At 45.1% G+C, this 24,480-nt stretch overlaps 2 protein-coding genes across 2 annotated transcripts; one reads left to right on the forward strand and one right to left on the reverse strand.

Annotated features, from left to right (window-relative positions):
- Nucleotides 1-420: 420 nt before the first annotated feature.
- PtA15_14A35 (uncharacterized protein) lies at nucleotides 421-664 on the forward strand (the record flags this gene model as incomplete). Its single annotated transcript, XM_053163067.1, has 2 exons — nucleotides 421-514; nucleotides 603-664. The coding sequence occupies 2 exons, from the start codon at nucleotides 421-423 to the stop codon at nucleotides 662-664; spliced, it is 156 nt and encodes a 51-aa protein (XP_053026710.1).
- Nucleotides 665-15,528: 14,864 nt separating this feature from the next.
- PtA15_14A36 (uncharacterized protein) lies at nucleotides 15,529-16,212 on the reverse strand (the record flags this gene model as incomplete). Its single annotated transcript, XM_053163078.1, has 3 exons — nucleotides 15,529-15,533; nucleotides 15,668-16,015; nucleotides 16,107-16,212. The coding sequence occupies 3 exons, from the start codon at nucleotides 16,210-16,212 to the stop codon at nucleotides 15,529-15,531; spliced, it is 459 nt and encodes a 152-aa protein (XP_053026711.1).
- Between the last annotated feature and the right edge of the window lie 8,268 nt (nucleotides 16,213-24,480).

The following is a 24,480-nucleotide window of genomic DNA, read 5'->3' on the forward strand; positions in this document are numbered from 1 at the left end:
TGTGCTCTGTAGCCTTGTCTTTGAGTGATGCAAATCCAGTTCACTGGGCAGGTAGAGCCACGTTGGGCTGCTACGCTAAACTACGCTATTTTAGCCCTAAATTTTAGCGTAGCGGCAAAAAGCGCCGGCCTTTTTTGAATAGCATTAGCCCGCTGTTAGCGCCGCTATGCTGAAATAAAGCGGCTCTGAGAGCATCCGCATTGGGTGCTAGGATAGGCTAGGTTAAACCCCCAACTTTAGTCCGGACTACTGCTAATCCACATGCTCAACTGCATTGGTTCAGATGATCTCTGGGATTAAAAGGGCTTAGTCTAGTCTAACACTTGCATCCTCATCAATAAAATACATTGGCTCCCTACCTCCATGGACTAAAACAAAGAAATATCAATAATACAACACCATCTCCGCCTTGGTTGCCAAATGATTCAAGATCTGCTTGAAGAAGAAGAAAGAGTGCAAACCCTCATTGATGAACTTGATTCTGACTCCGATGAAGAAGATTCAGAACTAGAAGGTACTAAAATACAAAGACAAAACATTGACCATGACCAATACAATTTCCACGACCAGCTAATGGCTGATTACATTAATGAAAATGCCAGGTATTATTAACAATCCTGCGTTTGCTGGATGGAACTCAATAAAATCATCATCAAAATGCTAGGTATATAAAAAAGGAGTTTTCTTGATGTTTTTGGCTGTACAAGGAAGTATTCAGGCACATTCTTCTTGACCTGACCTCAAACTACCCATACTTTGTCCAGAAACCAGAATGTATTGGGAAGCTTGGACTCAGCCCGGAACAGAAATTGACTGCTGCCCTCCAACGGTTAGGTTACAAGATTCCCTTTGATGCAACCAGAGAATATTTTGGCCTTGGGAAAACATCTCCTTCTTCTGTGGTGCAATCATCAAACTTTACGGTCCAACCTATCTGCAAAGCCCAACTCAAGAGGATCTCAAAAGAATTTTGAGTCAAAATGCTGCACAAGGCTTTCCAGGATGCCTCGGGAGCCTTGATTTCATGTATTGGGGTTGGAAGAACTGTCTAACTGCAATGCTGGGCAGTTTCAAGGAAAAGAGAAGACCCCCACGCTTGTTTTGGAGGTGGTCGCAACCAAAGACACGTGGATCTGGCATTCTTTCTTTGGAACCCCGGGCGCACTGAATGATATTAATGTACTTGATTGCTCTTGGCTTTTCCAAGCTTGGCTGGCTGGCACATCCTGGAATATTGGGTTTGAGGTTCAAGGCCATGTATAAAAGAATGCCTACTATCTAGCCAATGGCAACAAAGGGTAGTTACTTTTTCATTTAATGCTCTTCTTTTGTCTTCAATTTCAAATTAGAAACCAAAGATAAATTATGTCAGCTAGGTAAAATAGTCAGAGCGTTACTCTAAAAATTGGTGAAACAATTTTCCATTTTTGTCAAAAGACTGACTAGATATCCCTGATTCCATGTCCAATTTTTATTTACTAGTAAAGTAAATAAATTGAATAAAAATCATACATGGAATCAGAGATATGCAATCAGCCTTTTGACCAAAATCAAAAATTATTTCACCAATTTTTAGAGGAGAGCTCTGACTTTTTGATCTAGCTGACAGAATGTATTTTTTTGCTCCTAATTTTAAATTAAATACCAAACAAGAAAAGTAACTGATAGTAACTGATAAAGTAACTACCATTTGTTGCCAATGGGCTTTATCCCAGCTGGGCGACTGTGATTGAGTAAAAAGGGTTGGAGGCACAAGATCAAGCAACAAAATACTATACCAAAAGTCAGGAATCTGCTTGGAAGGACGTTGAACAAGCATTCAGAATCTTAAAGGCTAGATGGAAAATCCTCACAAGGCCAGCTCTCCAGTGGTATCCGGGCGACATTGCCAACATCATGAACACGTGCATAATTCTGCACAACATGATGGTTGAATATTGGTATCTGCTGTGGTGGCCCATTTGGTTGACTGCTAGTTGTTGAGGTTTTGTTTTTTTCCTTTCTGTTTCAGTGTGCTTCAAAATTATCACTTGTCTTTCATCTTTCTTCATTCTGTGACATGTGTATGTAGGCATCTAGCTCAACGGGTGTGTGTTGTGGTAGACAGAAAAGTGAAAAATCAACAGTTTTTTCTCATACATATATTTACACACCCTAGTCCTCAAGATACCACCAAATAGACCTCAGAAATGGATTCTACGGCCAATTTTACCCCTATTCACCACTGGAACCCTGCTGGATTGGAAGTTACACCCTCTTGGACCCTCATGGACACAGCCAGCCCCAGTCATCAACCTGTTGCAACCCTCAAGTCACCTTTCCCAGGTATATACGCATACTCAGCCCCAGCCAAACACATACTCTTTTCTATCCCTCTTATCTCCACTGCATATGCAGGGGACCAACCCCATTTCTTCTGTATTTGACATGTCCCCGCTTCATTTATGCACCCCTTGCAGCAACAATTACGATACATGTATTGTATAGGCTATACATTGTATTGTATTTTCATGCAGATACATTCAATTATGATAAATACATTTTGTATTGGTTTTGCCAAACAATTCCAATGATACATAGGTACAGTTTTTGGAAAAAATTACAATACAGATACATTTATTTTGATATTTTTCCAATACGATACAGTGAAATACAATTACATGTATTGTAATTGTTGCACCGTTGCTTGCAGCTGCATGCAGTCTTCTGACCCCATTTCTGCACTCCTTGCATTAGTCTGACATCACTCATGCACCTCTTGCATGAGGAACCCCTGTATTTGACATTTCCCCACTTTGTTTATGCACTCCTTGCATTAGTATGACATCATCTTTCATTTCTAACCCCACTTTCTGCCTGTATTTAGTATCTTCTGACACCACTTGTATGCAGCCCACCGGCTAAAATCCCTCATTTAGGGTCCCCCTTGTAGCTAAAATCCCTCACATTTGTCTATATAAGGAGCTCTCCCCCCCAGTTGTTTTTCCCTCAGCTCAGTATTCCCCAGTTATACAGATATCACCCATTAGCCTTTATCATCACCCTTACACTTTATAACATTACCATATCATCCCTCTCATCTGCAATAACCACTGAGCTCACTCTCATATCTCCTGGTTGCATATCACGCACCTGTCACGAGTTACCCGGTTCTTCGTTCAACTCCTGACTGAGACATATACCCTCCTCAGTCCAGACACTCTTCTCAACTTCTTATATCACCCTCTTGAGGACCTGTGTTCAACCCCCACCGGAAACATCAAGTCAACTTTCACCCTTTCCCTCATCATAAACCCTCTGAACTCTCACATACCTGTCATCAAACAACTTCATCTGGAACTAGACCAGACCTATCACTTGATTAAAACTTGCCAAGCTTAGCTTGGTGGGTCTTGTTATCTGATAGTATAGAAGGGCAGAGTTTGCACGTCCATCATCCCCTTCTCCATCCAGCAAAAGGGTTTCACAACCGCTTTTGAGTCTTACAGCGCCAAGAGAGACGCAAAACTTGACTTGGGCTGCTCCATCTTGATGATGCCCTACATGGATCAGGTCAAGAACCCGGCGTCTGATGACAATCCCGAGGTACCACGGGTACCGCTGGCGGGTACCGCGGGTACCGCCTGTGATATTTTTTGGTGTGGCAGCGTCCTGCTGTCCTGCTTGCTCCATCCAGTTTTTTGCCGTCCTTTGCAACAAGCTGGAGGGCAAAAAAGCCACTGTTCGCCGGGAGGGACTCCTCCCGGCAAGCACTGGCTCTCCTCTTCAATTGGAGGAATCCCTCCGGTCAAGGAGGAACTGATCCATCTGATTGGAGGCATGTACACCTCTTCGACCGGAGGAATGGCTCCGGTCAAAGAGGCAAGTCCACCCAGCGAGCTGGATATGCGTCCAGCTCTCCAGGTGGACATCCCTCACTGAGCTGGATACATAAATGTATCCAGCTCACCAAGATGACTCATCTCTCGCCAAGATGGATACACAATATCCAGCTCGGCTAAGGAGGTCTCACGGCGAGCTGGACACATCCAGCTCCCTTGGAAGATTCCTCTTGGCAAGCTGGATACATATGTATCCAGCTTGGCGAGGGGACTCCTCCAGCTCATCAGGAGGTTCCTCGGTGGCCGCAAGCTGGATGCAATATGTGTATCCAGCTCCCCAGGAGTAGTCCCCTTGGCGAGCTGGATATGCCGAGAGGAATCCTCCCAGCTTGCTGGGAGACCTTCGCCGAGCTGGATCTACCGAGTCAAGGCCCTCAATCCCCCGGGGGGTGGGAGGTACTTGTAGGCGGTACCTGGGTACCGCACCGCTTTCCGGCCAAAACCCGGTACCTAGTACCGCACCCGGCACCGCTGCGCGGGTGCGAGGGGTACCCGCCAAGCGGTACTAGGTACCCACCGCGGGTACCGGATGACTATCTCTAGTCAAGCGGGAATTACACACGATCCTGGCCCTCCCCACTCACCCAAGCTAAATGGAGTGGCGGAAAGAACAAACAGAAAAATAGGCAACTTGGTGAGGTGCTCTTTACTCAATGCACATCTCCCCAAGATCTTCTGGGCAGACGCTTTTTGTCATGTGTTTCACTCCTTCAACTCCTTCCCCTGCCGCACTCCATCCGGTTTTCTGGCACCAAAAAAAATCCTGGACAAGCCTCTTGTCTCCCCCAAGCATCTCCATCCTTTCGGCTGCCTGGCGTGGTACAAGGTACCAGAGGCCAACAGGAAGAAACTTGACAATAAGGGTAGAGCCGCCGTTTTTCTCTTGTATCTTTGTGACGGAAACGGGTTTCGGGTCTGGGATCTGGAAAATCATTCAATGGTCAAAAATCGCGATATCATTTATGAGGACACTGTTTTTCCTTATGCCTCCCCCCTCTCAAAGCCAGCCAATCCAGTGTTTGTTGAACTACCATGGACATCCGACTATCACCGTCCCAAACCTCAGTCCGTGCCACCAGATTCCCCTCCAGACGTGCCTCAAACTGCGCCGGATCCAAACCCTCTGTCCCCAGTGAGGACGCCCACACCAGATCTACCTCTCCTGAACATTCAGCTTGAACCGCGTTTTGACAGACGCTTAACAGCATCAATGCATGCGCCGCAAATTGAGTCCGGACCCCTTCCTCCCAATTCTCCCTCCCCACCCCCTCACCAACCGTCACCACCTGAAGATGTCTCGCCTCCCGCCTCGCAACCCGTGCTCCAGCCCTCCAAATCAAAAAAGAAGATCAAGGTACAAGCAAAACTTCCGCCGCAAAAGTTGTCTAGGACCAGCCGTCCACCGGACTGCTACGGGGACTGGGCCAAATCAACTGGTCCAGCGGAGGATGTTGAAACCCTCAAGACCTGGAAACAACTCATGAAATCGCCAAACAAAAGCAAATGGTTGAAGGCGGCGGACAATGAATTTTCTTCCTTACTAGGTATGTCCACCTGGCGCCTTGTTCCCCGTCCGACAAAGCGCAAGATCATCAAATCCAAATGGGTATTCAAAGTGAAAAAAACGGCGGATAAAACTATTCAAAAACTTAAAGCGCGCCTGGTTGCAATGGCGTACACACAAGTGCAAGGCGTGGATTACAAAGAAGTTTTTGCTCCTACTTTGTGTTTAGAAACCCTGCGGCTAATTCTTTCTTTAATGGCTATCAAGGGTTGAAAGGGACAACAAGTTGATTTCAAAACAGCGTTCCTCAACGGCAAACTGGCCAAACCAATCTACATGGAACAACCCCTGGAATTTGAGGACTTGGAACACCCTGATTGGGTCTGCGAAGTGAACAGATCAATTTACAGTCTGAAGCAGTCACCAAGGGAGTGGAACATTGAGCTACATCGCAGCCTCAAAAAACCAAAATACGACCCCACCATGTACTTCAAGCTGAATAACAATGCTCTAGTTGGTGCAGTTACCATCCACGTTGATGATCTCGCCATTGTTAGTGATTTATCATTTGTGGACCCCCTTATCACCAACCTCGGCAAGAAATACAAAATCAGAGCGGATGAAGACCTACATCTTTTCCTATCCATGAAGATCACGCGTGATCTCTCCAACAGTCACGTCTATGTCTCACAATCTCACTACATTGACGAGCTTCATCAATGGTTTCTCTGGGACAAACACATACCTGTCTTGACTCCAACTGACTTGTTTTTCAAGAATATAGTTCTCCGCACGGCAGATGAACCACCCTCATCGGGGCCATACAATCAGCTCATCGGCTCCCTGCTTTGGGTGGCGCAGTGCACTAGACCCAACATCTCTTTTGCGGTCAATCGTCCATCCCAATTTCTCAGAGATCCCTCTGACTCCCACTGGAAAGCCATGTTTAGAATTCTGAACTATCTGATCAAAACAAAGGATCTTTGTCTCCGTCTGGGTGGGTCTTTAAACTGCTCAGGTTACAGCAACTCGGACTGGGCGGAGGACCGCCACGACAGGCGCTCAAACTTGGCGTACACATTTTGCATAGGGGACAGCACAATCTCCTGGAAATCTAGAAAATAAGCAACAGTCTCCTTGTCCAGTACCAACGCAGAGTAAAAAGAAATGTTGGATTCATGCAAAGAAGGACTTTGGATCCAATACATTCTGTCGGAGCTACGCCTTCGGCCCAAATCAGCTCTTCCACTCCATGTCGATAACGCGGGCGCTGAGGCCCTGGCAAAAAACCCCGAGCATCATTCCCGGACAAAGCACATCCATGCCCGCTTCCACTTTGTGCGCGACTGTGTCAAGGCAAAAAGACCGGTGGTCATGCACGTGTCAACTAAGGACATGTTGACAAAACCACTCTTTAGGATTTCTCTCAAATCTCAGCAATCACAATTTGGCATTGTCTAATTTTTGACTCCCTTTCTTTTTTCCTTTCCGGCTTTTTTCCCTTCCTTCTCTCTAAATTTTCTCTCTTTATCTCACTTTTAAAATGTTTTCCTTTTGTTAAGTTAGTCAAACGGTGTTTCCTATCTTAGTTTCTTTCTCTCTGCTACATACATGTATTTCACATTTCTCACATTTCACACCCATTTCACATGTTGTTATTATACCTGAGACAGTGCACGTGGAAGTTCTCCTCTCCTCATCCTTCCACACTCATCTCCACTCGCTCAACCTCGTGTGCGCTGATCTCAGGTATAGTTCTCTGTTTCTCTCTTTCTCTCCTGCCTTCTTTCTGTCTTCTGTTTTCATCTCCTCCACTGCTGACTCGTGTGTAATGCATCATCCTTCCACACTCATCTCCACTCGCTCAACCTCGTGTGCGCTGATCTCAGACTCAACACCTTTTTCTTCTCTAGGTTGTCAGCAAGGGGGGGTGTTAAGGTTTTGTGTTTTTTCCTTTATGTTTCAGTGTGCTTCCAACCTATCACTTGTCTTTCATCTTTCTTCATTCTGTGAAATGTGTATGTAGGCATCTAGCTCAATGGGCGTGCGTGTGTGGAAGCTCCTTTTCCTCATCCTTCCACGCACGTACTCATCACTTTTGTCCGTTGAGCTAGGTGAGTTCTTTTCTTTTCTTTCTTTTCCTTTCTTTGTTGTTGCAATGAATCCTCATCCTTCCACGCACGTACTCATCACTGTTGTCTGTTGAGCTAGGTTCATTTCAAGACTAGTCAGAAGCATTCTTGCCGCTGTGGCCAGCAAGATCAGAAAGTCTCAGATTCAATCTCACCCTTCAAGATTTTCAAGATTCAAGACTTCACACCTCAATACCCAAGATCCTCACTCATTCCTCAAGATCCTCAAAGTTTCATCTTCAAGACCCTCAAGATTTCATCAAGAACCTCAAGCTTTAAGATTCAAGAATCCACACCTCAAGACCTCAAGATTCTCAGCCTCTCAAGCTCTCAGCAATGGTGAAACTGATACTTTACAAGTATCAGTATTGTGTGTGTATTGTATCAAAATAGATGTATTTTGGATGTATTGGTTATCAGATACAATACATGGTTTTCCAAAACTGTGTATTTGGGTGCCCAATACAATACAATACAGCATGTATCAGGGGAAATACATGCTGTATTGTATTGAAATACATGTATTTGTGATGTATCTGATATCAGATACAATACACACTTTTCCAAAACTATGTATCGCCAATACAGATACAAATACACGTATTGTATCAGTTTCACCGTTGCTCTCAGTTTATTCCTCCCAATCCTTCTCATCTTCTCCCCCAGTTTCATTTCCACCTCTGGTCCACTCCCTTAAAATTCTTGGCCCTAACACATCATGAGCTGTGGGTTAGTCTCTTGTTTTGTCTGTGGTCTCCATGTGGTTTTGATTCTTCTTCTCCCTTTCTTCTCTTTCCACCTGTGGTTGATTGTTTTGTCTATGTGTCTGCCTCATCTCTCTGGTTTCTCCTTTTTTTCTTGTGTTTTTGTTTTCTTTTCTTTTCTCCCTGTTGTCTGTTGTGTTGTGCGTGCATGTGGCGCGCAAGGAGATGATGAAATTTATGTGACAGGTCGCCTCCCATCATCCAAGTTCGCCGAACTTGGATGATGGGAGAGGCATGCCATTCTAGTACAAGAATAAGGGCATCACCTTTTTGATCAATCATCAAGAATCCCGAATCCAAGTCCTTCATCTGATCCCCAGTCCCCTTCCAGAATCCTCACACATCCAAACCAACAACCGCCGTTGAGAATTCACACCTTGACAAAAACCTCAAAACCACTTCCCCCAACCCTATCACCTCAAATCCCTACAACTCTTTTCCAGACCATCCAAGAGGGCAGTCACATGACATCTTTTCCCCTTGCAGTGCTGCCGCCTGCTTAGCACCGGACAGAGCTCCATACCGCTAAGGCCATACAAGCCTGATGCCTCTGTCCAATGTGGTGCTCCATTGGCGTGAAAATGCCAAAAGAACATTGCAGAGGTATTGGGAAAGCATAGATACAGCTATCATTCATTATAAGAGGAGGAAGTTATATATAACACAAGCAGTGTATGTGTACATGGGAGGGATAGAGTCATTACAGACGGATGGATGATGGATGGTGTTATCACGGATGGAACGGCAGACTAGGATTATGTAGGATGGACGGCGTGATCAGGTATGGAATGGAGGAACATGAATAGGTAGGACAGCAGGGAGGTGGAGGGATTTATAAATAGAAGAGGTGGAGGGTATTGGGAGCACATGTCTCAACCAGGAATGGAAGGGAGGATGATGTGGTGTATCGAGTAAGGCAGTGTTATAAGGTTATATTATCCTTATAAGTGTGGTATATTACTTTATAAGGGTCTAGGATTCAGTATGATGGGATATGGATGGAATTATTAATTAGGTGAGGAAGAAAAAGGAAGGAAGGAGCAATGTGGGAGGAGAGGCTTTGACCCCCAATATTCTGGATGGAAGAAGGAAACAGCTGGACATGCAGGCATATGGTAGGTTACGGAAGGTTGTTTGGGTCACCTAGCAACACATGATATCATGCAGTGCAGCATATGCAGGCAGATAAGGTGTTCAAGGAGTTTCCTGCAGAATCAATTACATCATTGTTTGGCAGACAGTGCAACATATGCATATATTGCTGTGCAACTGATATCCCCTCCTGCAGAATCCATTACCTCATTGTTTGGCAGGCAGTGCAACACATGCATATATTGCTGTGCAACTGATATCCCCTGCAGAAAATAGCCCTCACAAGGAGTTCCCCTGGAGCTAAATTCCCTCACCCTTCAATATATAAGGAGGCCTCTTTCCCCCCCTCATCAGATCTTTTCCCCATCAGCCTACAGAGGTTTGGTCACAGCGGTTAGATTAGTTAAATTGGTACTCTAGTGGTAGTGGTACTTTAGTGGTAGTGGTAGTGGTAGTGGTACTTTAGTGGTAGTGGTAGTGGTAGTGGTACTTTAGTGGTAGTGGTAGTGGTAGTGGTACTTTAGTGGTAGTGGTAGTGGTAGTGGTACTTGAGTGGTAGTGGTAGTGGTAGTGGTAGTGTTAATTTAGAGTCAGTAGTAGTAGTAGTAGTCAGGAGCTCTAGTAGTAATTAAAGTGCCTTATCAAGAGATTGTTAAGGAAGAGATTATTACCAACTTCATCAACAACAATTATAACAAGTAGTAGTAGTAGTGTAGTAGCAACCAGGAGCTCTAGTATTGATTAAAGCATCTTATCAAGAGATTGTTTAAGGAAGAGATCATTACCAACCTTCTCATCAACAACCCATCATCATCAAAATTTTTATCTTACATAATTAATCCCACTGGATTATATTATCCCCCATCATCAGAAGTTGTAACAGATCTGCAAGATTAGTGATTTGAGGTATCTAGGTCTGATAGAGATTACTATACAAAAGTAAGATCTATCTTGGAATCAGCCACATTACAAGACTCTTATTTATTTGCATAGTACCATTAGAGGGGCAGGTCTTTCAAACCACCCGTAAGTTGTAATAGCCTTTCAACCTATTAGCAATTTATTTCCCCCTCAGAGGATATTTTCACCAAATAAAACATTTAATGTCCCACAAGAGTCCCTACACCAACTTATTCCCCCTCAAGCTACACCGTTACCTCTCTGTCAACAACTGATCCGCACAATTGGAATTAAGTCCGACAATCCATGACAACCTCGTCAGGGACCTTATTGCTCTTGCTTGGAGTCTGAGTGGTAGATCTGAAGAACTGAGCAAATACGAGTTTGACAGCAATGAGTTCAGGGACTCTGATTCCCAAGAAGACACTTAAAGCAACTCAGATTCATATTTAAATTGTTTTTCCTTTGTTGTTCTCATAATAAAATACGGGGTGGGTTATTTTTACAATTGGTGTTTTACGATGCCCCTCCATTGCAAAGGAGGGGAATTGTAAAATGGTATATAATGTGTTATTGAGTTATTTTTACAATTTCTTGGGTTAAACCACTCATTGTAAACTAACACTATGTAAATCACCAATTGGAATTTTCAACCCTGTGACCTGTAACCTGTAAATTTACAACCTGCCAGGTTACAATGTAAGTTACAATGCATGTAAATATGTACATACCCCACCAAACAATTACATTTACACCCACTTAACTTACAATGTCCCTCCCTTGCCACTCAAAACACCTAGACCAAGCCGCTCATTGCCCTCCGCAAGCGTTGGGGCAGACCTAGGTAGGGCTAGAAATGACACACTGCACTACTTAGGGCTACAAGAAAACTCCGTCCCACCAGTCGGCCATTTCTATGTCGTTTGCTGCTGTAAAGTGCCCAATCAATGCTCGTTTCTCCACTGAATCTATATCCATATTCTCACGAGCTTATCCAGCAAACTTATTAGACAATACAGGATTTACCAACTCAATCGGTTACCTTATACCATTTGCAAATAAGCTTCAATATCTAATAATACATACTGCAGGATGCGCAAGAAAATTACCACCGCAAATCCCACCTCTCACCTCAACCCTTGAGCACGTCCTCCCACAATTGCCTCCACCCCCACAATACCCACGATATCCACCACAAAATCCGCCACGGACTCAATATCCACCACGAATCCTGACGAGTTGAAGACAAAAACCGCTGTCAACCCTGACATTGCAAATCAAGCCCAATCGGAATCCAACCAAAACTGGCAGTACCCAACTGCCATGGATAACGGATTCAGCACTTACATCAATCATGGGTGCATTTTAGATAGGCAGGGCTACCCACTTTACCCTAACGGATCCACAACATACGTTCTCACCGTTGGCGCCGACATCAGAAACTTTGGAGCGGTTGGTTTCACCAAAAGATCCAGTAACGGTGCAAAGTCGGACGAGTGGCGAGTTGTCCGATTATACTGCCTTGGTGTTTTACGGTGTGATCTCATCTAATTTGGGGGTGGATGTGGTAAGCCAATCCTGATCTACCCAGAAAACCAGCAAACATCAATCACAAGGCTGTCACACCTCAAGACTAAATCCCATACCTCTGGCCCCCTTGTCAGCAAAGCCCAAGGTCCTCAACATCCCCACTCAATGGTCATACCCTGGATAATAGTATTCCCTCTTCCCACACTCCCCCTCTCTTGGATAAACCCTCTCCCTAGTCTCAAACATCTACCCAGATCACATGTTACCCCCTTCTTCTAGTGTTTCCTTAGAACCATGTGCTCAAAGATGTATAAGCAACCTTGAAACCCTTCACCCTCCAAACCCAACATGATACACATTATACTAGACATAGCCCCAAACCCCACCTAGATTATTTCTCCCTGAAACACTTCCTGAAACGCTTCCTGAAACGCTTCCTGAAACGCTTCCTGAAACACCTAACTCCTCCTATCTTCAATCCCTAGATGAATTCTTCCTGAAACACTTCCTGAAACACCTAACTCCTCCTATCTTAGATCATAGAATATTCTACCCCTGTTATGTCTCACATATCCCCTCCTCCAACTAGGAAGATTGCACCATAGCCCCCAGAAGATGGCATCATCCCCACCCACTATTACACCATCATGCAACTCCTTGACCCACTACTCTGACCACAGGGCTGTTTCATCCTATAGAAGTAGAATGTTCTATGCTTCCCTCCAGGTTATCCTTGTTTCCTCATGGCTCCTCTTTCTTGTGTATATAAACTGGGTTGTTTTACTCTTAATTTGTTCCCCATCAGATCCTGTAAAAGTAATTCAGATCACTGGTCACCTATCATTAGCCTTGCTTATGCCAATAAATCAGATTGGACAAGCTTGTTATCTGTGTACAAAATATTAGATTAGTAGAAAAGTAACCCTCAAGACATACCTCAAGAATCCTCTATAGCCACACCTTTCCATAAGAGTCCACACTCTTATATCTTTTTCTTGTTCCCAGAGAGGCAGTCCATTAAAGCACCATTCCCTCTCCAGCTCTATTCATCCCAAGAGTAGTTCCACACCGGGGGCAAACAAACTGACCTATTCCACATACTTGTCTCTCATTTTACGGCTCAAACGACTAAGGAGCTAATTGAGAATAAGAATCTCAAGTCCACCCTCACTCGTGGATCTCACAAGCTCTTTGATGAAGCTCGCAAGCTTCATCCGCATTCATTTGTCCCTGGGGAGTATGCATCTTGTGATTTCTTCATGGAAATCGTCCTTGATCAAAAAACAAACTCGTCGAAGGTTCTGGAAACCCTGTTCTCAGTCCAAGAGACCCGAAATTTCACCTGCCCCCGCAAGATCCACAACAAGAAAATTGTTCACCCCCGGGGCGATTGCCGCTTGTTTGTCCTCGCCGTCACCCCGTCCATGTTTGCTAACAACGGTATCAGCCCGACGGAACCAGATAAACTGATTGTGCAGTGGTCGTCTGTGGGCCTTGCTGGAACCTCTGCTCTGCAATGCCGGAGTTGTAACACTAGCCAGCCCAAGAAAACCCGTTGATCTCAGCCCACTGATCATGAAGAACCGACTAGTACAGGTAGTTTCCTTGATGAGGTCTCCCACATATCCTTCCCTGATGCAAAAGCTCCCCCTCATCTATATTTTCACGTTGACATATCGACCATCTCAGATGAAGAAGAACAGCAAGCTTTCATGGGCCAGATGAACTGGCCATTCAAGCTGACCGTCTCTGGTGAGGTTTACACATTGATCTCGCGTGGATTCTGGGGAGCCAAACACTACTGGGATAAAGTCTTGCGGAACGTTCGAGGAGTGACTGGTGTATGGCTCCACAATGATCAAATCAATGCCGGATTTGCCCAGATGGTCAACCCGCTTCCCGGCAGTATCAGCGGACCGCATTTGCGCACAAGTTGGTTAATCTATTTGCGAAGCTGGACCCAAGATGAAGCAACCTTTGTGGAACAAAGTATTAATTGAATCCGCCGCGATAACCCCAAAATCACCTCGGCAATGCCTTTTGCTCACATGAAAAGTCTTTTGAATTTGTCTTACAACGGCAATGTGAATCTGGAAAAATTGAAACCAGAAACCGATTCAAAATTGGCAAGTAACCGGAGACATACATATCACGGTGACATTGGAGACAATATCTCCGATGATTCCAGCTCGGGCGGTTCCAGTGATAGCGATTATAGTGGCAACCACTCCAAGGATGATCCGAGCAATGATGGATCCGAATACAAAGCTCGTGGTCCGGCATTGAGAGCCCCTATCCTCCAACCGATCAAGATTAGACTTTGGATGAACAAGACACAGCTCACTCCCTCGAGCGATACCTCACCAAAATCACTCCATGCCAAACCAACCGTTGTAAAGTCACTCACCAAGCCGTCTGCCAGGCGGGGACGCCATGCAAGGGCTCCTCAAAAGGTTCCCACTCCCGATATTCCTCCAGAAAATCCCGCAGCTCTAGATTCCAGTCAATTGTCAGAAGCCAGTGCTGAGGTAACGGTGATACAACAAGCATCCGCCAAGCCAACCAAAAAATGTGGTCGTCCCAGGAAGAAGAAACACTATGCGGCCAAAATCAATTCGACCCCTCTCACTAATGCAGACTGGGAGCGCATTGCCGCCCGCTTGGCGGCCAACTTTACTTCTCATTGGAACGCGGAGAATGAGAGGTATCAGAGACTGAATCCAAATGGTGGCCGAGCTCTACAAATAGAGGTGGGAAGGCCCCCAAATAATCCAGTTTCCTCTCTTAATGTTGGCTCCCCTCAGAATTCCGCCACCCCCCAGGAAGTCGCAGCAAGTCAGAAGGCCATTGCGATTCAGAAAGCAGCGGCCACTAAGAGGGCCGCTGCCGCCACTCTGGCCGCCGCTAAGCACCAGGCCATCCGAAATTCCGTTGCCGCCAAGACGGCGGTTGCCCCTCGGAAAGATTTGGCCAAGCGCATGGGGATGCGCAGGTCTGCGCGAACCCGTCGGGTTTGATTTCTTGTGGTTGCTATTTTTTCTCATTGAATCCCCCCGGCCCAACATTTGCCTCTTGCTTGTTTCTTTCATATATCTCTTGAAAATTACCTGCCTGCTGGTTCCTCTGCTTGTTCCTCCGACGTAGTGTGTCCCCTTGTTTTTTTTTTCAGGCCTTTGGGCCTTTTTTTTGACAAGGCATTGCAAAAATACACACCTCATTGGAGTGAAATCTAATTTTACAACCCCTGATTTGCAATGAGCTTTGCTTTGTAAATGAATCTCATTGCAAAATTATTTGTTTGGGGGCAATGGGACCTTTTTACATTGCCCATTTTTGCAATGGGTCAATTTGGTAAAACATGTGTTGTAAATGAGCAATTTAATGGATATTGTGAGCAGATTTACAATTTGATTTTTACATATTCTTGCTTTGCATTGCCCTAAATGTTCTCTGAAATTGCAAATTTGTATGTTCTGGGCTGATTATGCAGTTTTACAACTTCCCATTTTTGCAATGTACCCACATTGCAAAAGGTAAATTGTAAAAATAAACATCCCCATAAAATACTAGTGACTGAAATAAAATAAAAAATTGAGAGCCTTAGCATTGCGAGATGAGAGGTCAGAGTGAGACAAAACAACACAATGATACCATCAAAAAAAAATCCAATCAGATTGGGGTTGATGTGCAGGTTGCTTCTGGCCAAAGGAAAAAGTGGATCAATGCTACCCTTGAGAAAGGAGTTTGGAGAGGTTTCTTGCTGAGAACTGATTGGAGTAGAAACTTGTTGTCCTTTTGATGGAGTGACCAAGGTATTGTTGTCTTCAGTACGGCCCAATTGCATTTGAGGTTCTGTTGACTGACTCGCAGAGGTCAAGGCCAAGGGCAGAGGGTTTCTGATTTTGCCCAATATTTCCTTCCTGCGTGCACATAGATATTCCCAAAGTCCATCATCAGCAGACATGATGTCCTGTAACATCACCCTGAGCTCAGAGTTCTGCTCTTTGACGGCAGCAAACCGCTCTTGAATTTTGTTCAGTTGGTTTGCCGCGGTGATCCTTTGGTCGGCGTCCTTGGTTGCTTTCTCAAGCAAATTGAGATTTTGGTGACAGAAATCGTTATCCTTGACCTGGCGTTTTTCTTTCTGGATCCCATCAGGCCGTTTATAATGAGAAGGAGGTAGTACTTTCACTTGCCTCTTGCAATACCACTCTAGAATCAACAGTCAAAGTCAATTGAGACCCGACGTCATTGGAGATCAAGGAGGCCGGATGTAAGGATGAGGTTGCCAAGGATCGCGCACCGTTTCTTGCTTTCCCGTCAAGCATGGTCTTCCACTTTTGCAACACCTTGAGCAGGTTCCAGGCACTTTCATATACAAAGATCTTCTTTTCAGTGCGGAGGAACATCTTCTTTGCATTGGTTAGCAAATCACTTGGTGTGGATCCGGACGCCAGATTTTCTGATATCTGATCATATATGGCTGCAAATCGGAGGATGGCAGCTTGAATTAGCTTCCATCTCAACAAATCAACAAAAAACATCAGCACAAATGAAATCATGGAAACTGGAAGGCCAGAAAAAAAAAGCCTGGTTTGTGACTGTTGAGCATCTCTCTGGGGTCCTGAAGTGTAGGTATTGTAATCATTGGCAATCTGCACGAAGAATTTGTCCTTGGTTTGTTGATTTGATCGGATAGAATCTTCAGAGACAACGGCCCAGCTTTTCGCAAGTTGGGTGTCTTCTTCCAAAGTAAAATTTGGGGCACATTTTTATAATTAAGAACTGGAGTCCAAGGCGGCTTTGCCGCTGCAGGGAAATAATACAATTCCCACAAATCTAGCATTAACTCATTCCCCACCCCCCCTACTTAGCTTCACAGTATTTGCAACTTGACACCTTCTCACACCTCCAGAAGCCCTGATCAAACTGGATCTGCAACAATAACTCTCTCAAGAGTTTAAAGCGGCTTTGCCGCTGCAGTGTACCAAGGGAGTATTCTGTCACCCTTGACAGGCTGACTTTCATAAGTGATAATAGTTACATACAGATCAAACTGCTGAATTTCTAAGTATTGGTTGAGTTAACAGATCTGAGCTTAAGTTTCTCTCAGAGAATACCACAAGCATAACAACCCTATAGTAGAGTTGCTCTCAAGCTATCAGCAAATGAATGAACGTGGGACCCTGCCAAGCATCTGCTGAGCTAGATTGTTTAAACAGTAGCCATACAACCTTTTTTTCCAAAATGATGCTCATGAATAAAATTTGGTAGCAATTTTGGATTTTTTTTTGAACTGACATACTCATGTAGTTGCTCAGAGCTGGTAGCAAAATTGCTTCAGGTTTGGAGATGGCAAACGGGTTCCCGCGCAGCAGTACCCGGCACCTGCCGGCGGGTACTCATCAGGGTGGCGGGTACCGCCGCCGCAGGTGCCAAGTACGGGTACGGGTGTCTGTTTTTGTGCAATTTTTAGGCGGGTACCTAGGTAGCGCCGCTTGATACCCGCCAATACTGCTGCCTCTTTTCCGCTGTATATTTCCCCGACCCCCTTCTGGAATTGTCTCCTGCAATTACTGTGTGATATCCCCGGCTGCAGTGCCACAAGCTGGCCAAGAGAGATTCCTCTTGGAGAGCTGGTGTATCTACACATACCAGCTTGCCAAGAGGGAGTCCTCTTGGCGAGCACTGGTATACACACACCAGCTCGCCAAGAGGGATTCCTCTTGTCAAGCAGGTATACAAACACCTGCTCGCTGAGAGGGATTCTGTTAGTATTCATGTATTCTAGCTCTCAGTTTTTTCACCAGTCTAAATTAGAATAGCTTTATATTGTTTTTACCTGTTTTGTAGCATATTGTTTTCACTATTTATAGTCTGAGTTTGTTGATCCAGAAAAGAAAACTCATTGAGTCTTTCCCTCTTTCATTCATCCATTGAAATATTTACAGTCTTGCTTCTCCGACAGAAGCTATCTTTTAGATAATGGTCCTTTGTTGGCCGGATATTGTTCTTCTTCATTTAAGCTGAAGGCCCTTTTTTGGCCGGGTATCATCCTTCTTAGATAGTTCATGGTCCTTTGTCAACCTCATACATTCATCTTCATATTGTAATGGTCCTTTGTTGACCCTCCCACATATTTCATGTTCCTTTGTTGGTTAACATACTATTTGGTTTACTCTTCTACTCATTCATGGTGTCATTAGCATTTAGATTACTGTACCAATCTCATTATCAGAACATCCACCATTTCTCATTACGGTCTCTTACATAGTCGACCAAATTTCTTACTGGCATTGTTGGAACATCCAACTGTTATATTGTCTCCGGAAAACCCACCAATATCTTCTTTCAACCTCGGTCGTGTGAATTACAAAGGCAATCACATCAGACTAGCAACAAGCAGCCCACCACATCCAACAATGACGGTATATCATATCACCCATCTTGATCATCTGCCTTGGATTCCTACGGGGTGTCCAATCAAATCATCTTCATTGTGATCTCTCGACCTCTTGAACCCCTTGTTAGCCGTCCAAATGTGGACTCATTGTTGTCTTATTGGACTTGTTGTAGTAGGATTGGACTTGTCATTGTCGTATTGGACTTGTCGTTGTTGGATTGGTTTGTTGCCGGAGAATTGGACTTGTTGTTGTTGGATTGTGTAAGATGCCCTATAGATATAGGCAAATGGGATCTGGAAGATACAGTCCCGTTGCTGGTGGATCCTGGTCTCCAATCTTGGTATAGATTGCAAGATAAACAAATGGAAATGCTACTAACCTGGACGATACAGTCCCTTCACTGTCAGCTGTCGGCGCTGGTGGATCCCGGTCTCCAATCTTGGTGAGGAAAAAGATTGGAGCCGGGGCGCGGGATTGTCCAGACTAAATAGTATCTACAAGCCCTAACCGGGTGAAACCCCCGTGACATCACAGACTAGGTTTGCCGCTAAGTACATGATTGTGGTTTTGTAATCTTGGTTCTAACTCCATGATCCGGCTATCCTCTAACACCTCCCCCCCCCCCCCCCCAAGATTGCAAAAACTACCCACCCATGCCTAATTGAATCAAAGCTCCCGTCATTTTTGTTGGCCCTAATCTTTTTGTCAGCACATCCGCCAATTGGTTGGTCCATGAAGTCTTGATGTTGTTTTCCCTGATCAAATCATTGACAAAATAAAAGGCGCGTCGGAAATATTTGGTCTTCTTTTTTGAGGTGTTGTCCGTCGCAATCATGATGGCCGCTGTGGTAAGACTAATCCACTTACAAACACATCAAAAATAGGGAAAAATTAATATAATAGTATATTATAAAGTACAAACAAAACCCTTCTAGCACAAAATATAATGCAACCTACAGATCATAAAGACGTGTCAGTTAATTTATCACCCAGAAAACCAGTAACAGTCTACTTAATCACATAATCAAATACATAGTAGAATCCTAGTTTCACATACAAATCACATAAATTACATAGTACAAATTTACTCTAGGACTGGAAGGGACACTTCTGAAAGATTCCATTATCACATTTTAGAAAATCTACTCTTAGACAATGTTTTCACCCCAGAGAGGAACAAGCCAAGTGATCATAATCCAAAGTAGTATACTATTTCACAAATATCATGTACAGCTTCCCAATATAGGTTATTATTTCACACTACAACTGTACAGCATCCCAAAGTAGCATACTATTTCACACTTGTAAAATCCACTCTCAGACTAGTTTATTTACTATATAAGGAGGCCTCTTCTGCCCCTCAATGTTCCCTTTCTTCCCCATGCCGGCATAAATAGTAATATTAAGAAATTACTTCCGCTTCCATCACCCATCTAAATAGTAAGATCATAATAGTATTAATTATGATATAAGTTGAAATCATGAATTGATAAATTGATAACATTCAAATATAACTTGGTCATTCCAAAAGTCACTTACATCAAAAATATAACACTTCTCATCCCACGCACAGAATCCTGGTTCTTAGGGTCTGTAGTTGAAATACTTGAGAATATTTCTTCTAATTTAGCCACACTATAAATTCTAGTGTACATTCTCCCAGAGCTTATTCAAGGAAGGCAGCCCTTCAAGCACCTTATAGTTTAAGCTTACTCAGTTTTGCTATTATTATTTTCCAAGCTCAGATCACGCCTTGCGTAGAAGTTTCACACCGCTTTGTTGTTGCAATATTGCATCACAATTTTTGGCTGAAATCCAATTTCTTCAAAAATATTGAGAAGGTGTGCTAGTTGCTGAGCACCCTCCAACAATGCCAGGTATTCCGCCGCACAAGTCAACATTGCCACCACTGTCTGCCTCTTCTACCCCCATGCAATGCTGTTTCCGTCATGGGTCACCAGATATCCCGTTGTTTACCGCTTGTGTTCCCTGCCCCAGTTCGCGTCCGTCCAAATGTCCAGTTCCCCAGATCCCACTGAGTACACCAAAGATTCTTCCGTCGTCCTTCTGAGATAGCCAATTAACCAATCAAGTGCTTTCCAGTGTGATGTCAATGGCGCTGCGCAAAAACGGGCCAGGAGATCAACCGCGTAGGCCAGGTCTGGTCTTGTGCTGAACTTTGGAAGCATTCTCGCCGTTGCCAAAGCATCTTTGGCTCCGTAGAAGCCTCCGGTCTCAACTGATTTTCCCCAGCTTAGCTCAGTTCACTTGAAAATTGATATCATCTATGTGGACACAATTCCTGACATGCTAAATTGGATCCCTTTGTTCCCAAAGCAACTTGGCTTGGTCTCCTGAATCCATCCACTCAAACTTTCTTCATCAACCCTGTATCACATCATGACCCTCATCTCATCTTGAACTCAACACTATCAGCATTGTTGAATTTCATATTATTATTGAAGACATTTATCTATTGAACTTGTGAAAAGTATGGTCCGAGTGAAGTGGGTATTGAACCCACAACCTCGTGTACTGTGAGTGTCAAACTCACATACTCAGCATTCATGAGTGATGCTCTAACCATTGAGCTAAGTACACATTGCATGGAAATGAGTTTGAGGTGATGACACACATAATATGCAAGAGGTTGCAAACTAAGGGCCTTTAACATTGGCATTTTGGTACGCTGCAACTGAGCAGACAATCTACTCTCAATATTATTTACCTCTTTATATATTAAACGGCGAGCAGGTATGCACCCACCAGATTTCTGAGAGGGATTCCTCTTGGTGAGCAGGTATATGCTCACCAGCCCGCCAAGAGGGATTCCTCTTGGCGAGCAGGTATACCATATACACACACAAGCTCGCCAAGAGGTCAGAGAGCTGGTATACACACACCAGCTTGCCAAGAGGGATTCCTCTTGGCAAGCACTGGTATACACACACCAGCTCGCCGAGAGAGATTCCTCTTGGCGAGCTGGTATACACACACCAGCTTGCCGAGAGGGATTCCTCTTGGCAAGCACTGGTATACACACACCAGCTCGCCAAGAGAGATTCCTCTTGGCGAGCTGGTATATGTATACTTGCTCACCAAGAGAAATACTCTCTTGGTGGCAGGTATACTGATACCAGCTCGCCGAGGCCCAAGAGGGATCCCTCTTGGTGACCAGGCACATCTAAAAAAACAACTTGGCGGGTACCTCTGGTACCTGCCAGAAAGACCCAGGTACCGCCAAGCTTAACCAAGCCTCTCTGGAGGAGAGCCCCGCAGGGTCTCTGTCTCACAGAGAGGCTTGCCCCCAAGCCACCGATTTTGGCGTGAGAGCTGACGAGCCTGGGGCCCAACCAAGCCCCATTTTTCCTTTGATCCATATATCTCACACCCATTTTTTGCTCAATAGGGACATGAGTGGTGCGGCCTTGTAGGCTAGCTTCTTGCACAGGCAGCCATCCACTAATCAGCTTTTTATCCCCCCAGCTGGCCGCTGGACACCCTTGCAAATTCACTGCTGAGCTTGCTTTAACAAATCAAGGTTTTTTTCCAACTCCTGTACATCAAGCATACCAATATAAATATTATGCGTTGATCATGAATTGAGAAGTGGACTTGTTCAAACATATGCATTTTCATGTAATTACAAGCAGAAAATACTGCTTCCATGCACTTACCAAAGATGCAGAAGTGTACAATCATTCCCAGAATCTTGGAAGCTTGATTTTACAAGCTTTGTAACTCCAAGACCGTTTAAGATAAAAATATGTGGCCTATGTAGGTTTGAATGCCAGATGCAGGGCTTCAATCTGGCACCAGGGCGGCCTGATTGGCCCGCAGGACGCAATTTTAGTGTGGTGTCAAAGTTTGACACCAGCCAAATGGGTTGAGGCAGTCCTCAGCGCTCACACCAAATTTCCCCGCTTACTCCCAAGTCCCTCCTTTGGAGGCTTGCGCGAGGGGCGCCAGCCTGCCAACTCAGAAGGGAGGACTGACTAAGTTCGGGTACCGCCGCCACGGGTGACAAGTACGGGTACGGGTATCTGTTTTGGGCCAAAAAGGCAGGTGGTACCCGGACACGCGGCGGGTACCCGGGTACCGATTGCCATCTCTATTCAGGTTAGAGAAAAATGCACTAAGCAGTCCAAAAAAATTTGTAAAACTTGCAAATGGCTAAAAATCAAACATTTCATGGAGGGGGTGAAGATTACATTTGTGAACACACTCAGGTAAATGGTATTAAAAATGGGTTTTCCAGCACAAAAACCAGTTTTTCCCCATACCAAAAGTGCATTGTGGCCCATATTTACATGAGCTGGTTCAATAGAGGTTTGCCAGGGTAATCTTACCAAGCCAGTTACTGGCGCCAAAGAGGCCTGCGGATGATTCCCCCTTCAAACCTTATATGAATCCGGCGAACTCAGCGGAGGACTCTGCCAAAAAAGAACCAGGCGAAGTCAGCAAATGGATCCTCCCTGGAAACTGAAGAAACAGGCGGCCCCAAAGATTCAAAAGCTAAAGATTAAGCTGAAACCGCCTTAACCGCCAGCGAAATTGGAAAAATTGGCTTTGCCAATGTCAGAGCCGCAAGACGCCTCAGGCGGAACGCCCTGGCCTGCTTCTGCGCCTACTCGCGGGCCTGGACGTCGTAGCCAAAGGGTCGCAAAGGCGGGAAATAAACTTGCCTGATGATCTACATTTCTAGTTTTAAGCCTTGTAAAATTCTACTCTCATTGTTGTTTTGTGGAATTTTACAAAGTTTCTTTGACACGTGTATGCCTTGTAAAAGCTGAAATCTTGCAATTTTGAAGGTTTGGGCTCTGGGGGGTATCTTTACAAGGTTATATTTTTGCAAGGCATATACAGTGTAAACATTGCCTTGTGAAACTCAACTATTCACACCCCTGACGTGGTTTTGCACAGACGTTTTTGCAAGGCTTGGGTTTACAAGGCTAGTGTAAGTCGAAATACCTTGTAAAATTCTGTCAGGTTGTGGTTCTGCTACTCTTAGCTTTATCATACCTGCTGGTGTCACTCATTCATGACCTGTCATTTACAGGTCTTACCCTCAATTAGGGATCTTCATGTGACACCAGTGGATGTTGATTCACCCACCTGCAGCTGTTCATATCCAAGCGTCCTTACACTGCGGGCATCTCGATGTCGCTGCGGACCGCAGCGACATCTGACAATTCAGTGGGGATTCAAACCCAGCGCGACAAGTAATGCAGCGACACTTGGCTGTCTGATGGACAGCCGGCCACCGGGGTATGTACACACAACGCACCTCTCGATGGCCGGCACAACGACCGGTCACCGAGAGGAGTACGCACTCCTCTCAATGGCTGGCCCAAGGACCGGCCATCAGGAGGAGTCCTTGTGCCGGCCATTGAGAGTTGTCCACACTCCTCTCAATGACCAGCATAACGACTGGTCATTGGGAGGAGGAGTCCACACTCCTCTCAATGACCAGCACAAGGACCGGTCATCGGGAGGAGGAATCCATACTCCTCTCAATGCCAACACAGGCCGGCGTCGAGAGGAGTACATGCACCTCGATGCCCGGTCTGTGCCGTTCATCAAGGGAAGTGTGTATGTACTCCTCCCAATGACCGGGCCTTGGGCCAGCCATCAAGAGGAGTGCGTACTCCTCTTGGTGACCGGTCGTTGTGCCGGCCATCGAGAGGTGTCTGTACTCCTCTTGACGCCGGTGTGTGCTGGCATCAAGAGGAGTGTGGACTCCTCCCGATGACCGGTCCATGAGCTGGTCACCGAGAGGAGTGAGAGGAGTGTGTTATAATCCTCTTGATGGCCGGCACAAGGACCTGTCATCGAGAGGTTGTTATGTATTGGTGGCTGGCTGTCCAAAGGCAAATCGATCAGCCGGCCAGATGTCGCTGCAGCTGACGCTGCATTCTGATATGCAGCGTCATGATGTCGCTGCGGCCCGCAGCGACAGCGAGATGCCCGCAGTGTTAGTACAGTGGTTAGTACACTTGACATGGATATAAGAGACATGGGTTAAACTCCCATAGGACACATAATATTTTATGGAGTTTCACAAATTCAACTGGGTAGGTTTTTTGGTTAATTTTCCAAAGTACCTCTTTTGCAAGGCTCAAAGGCCAGGGAAATATTTACAATATATACATTTATAATGATTTCTCCTTTTTGAAGATCTCTAGAATGCGTCATTCGTGTGTGTGCCTCAAGTTGATACCGCCGTCGACTTTGTGGACAGATTAATGAACCGCTGAGGTTCCCGCATGTTCA

Source organism: Puccinia triticina, chromosome 14A (genome assembly GCF_026914185.1).
Source record: "Puccinia triticina chromosome 14A, complete sequence".
Lineage (NCBI taxonomy): Eukaryota > Fungi > Basidiomycota > Pucciniomycetes > Pucciniales > Pucciniaceae > Puccinia > Puccinia triticina.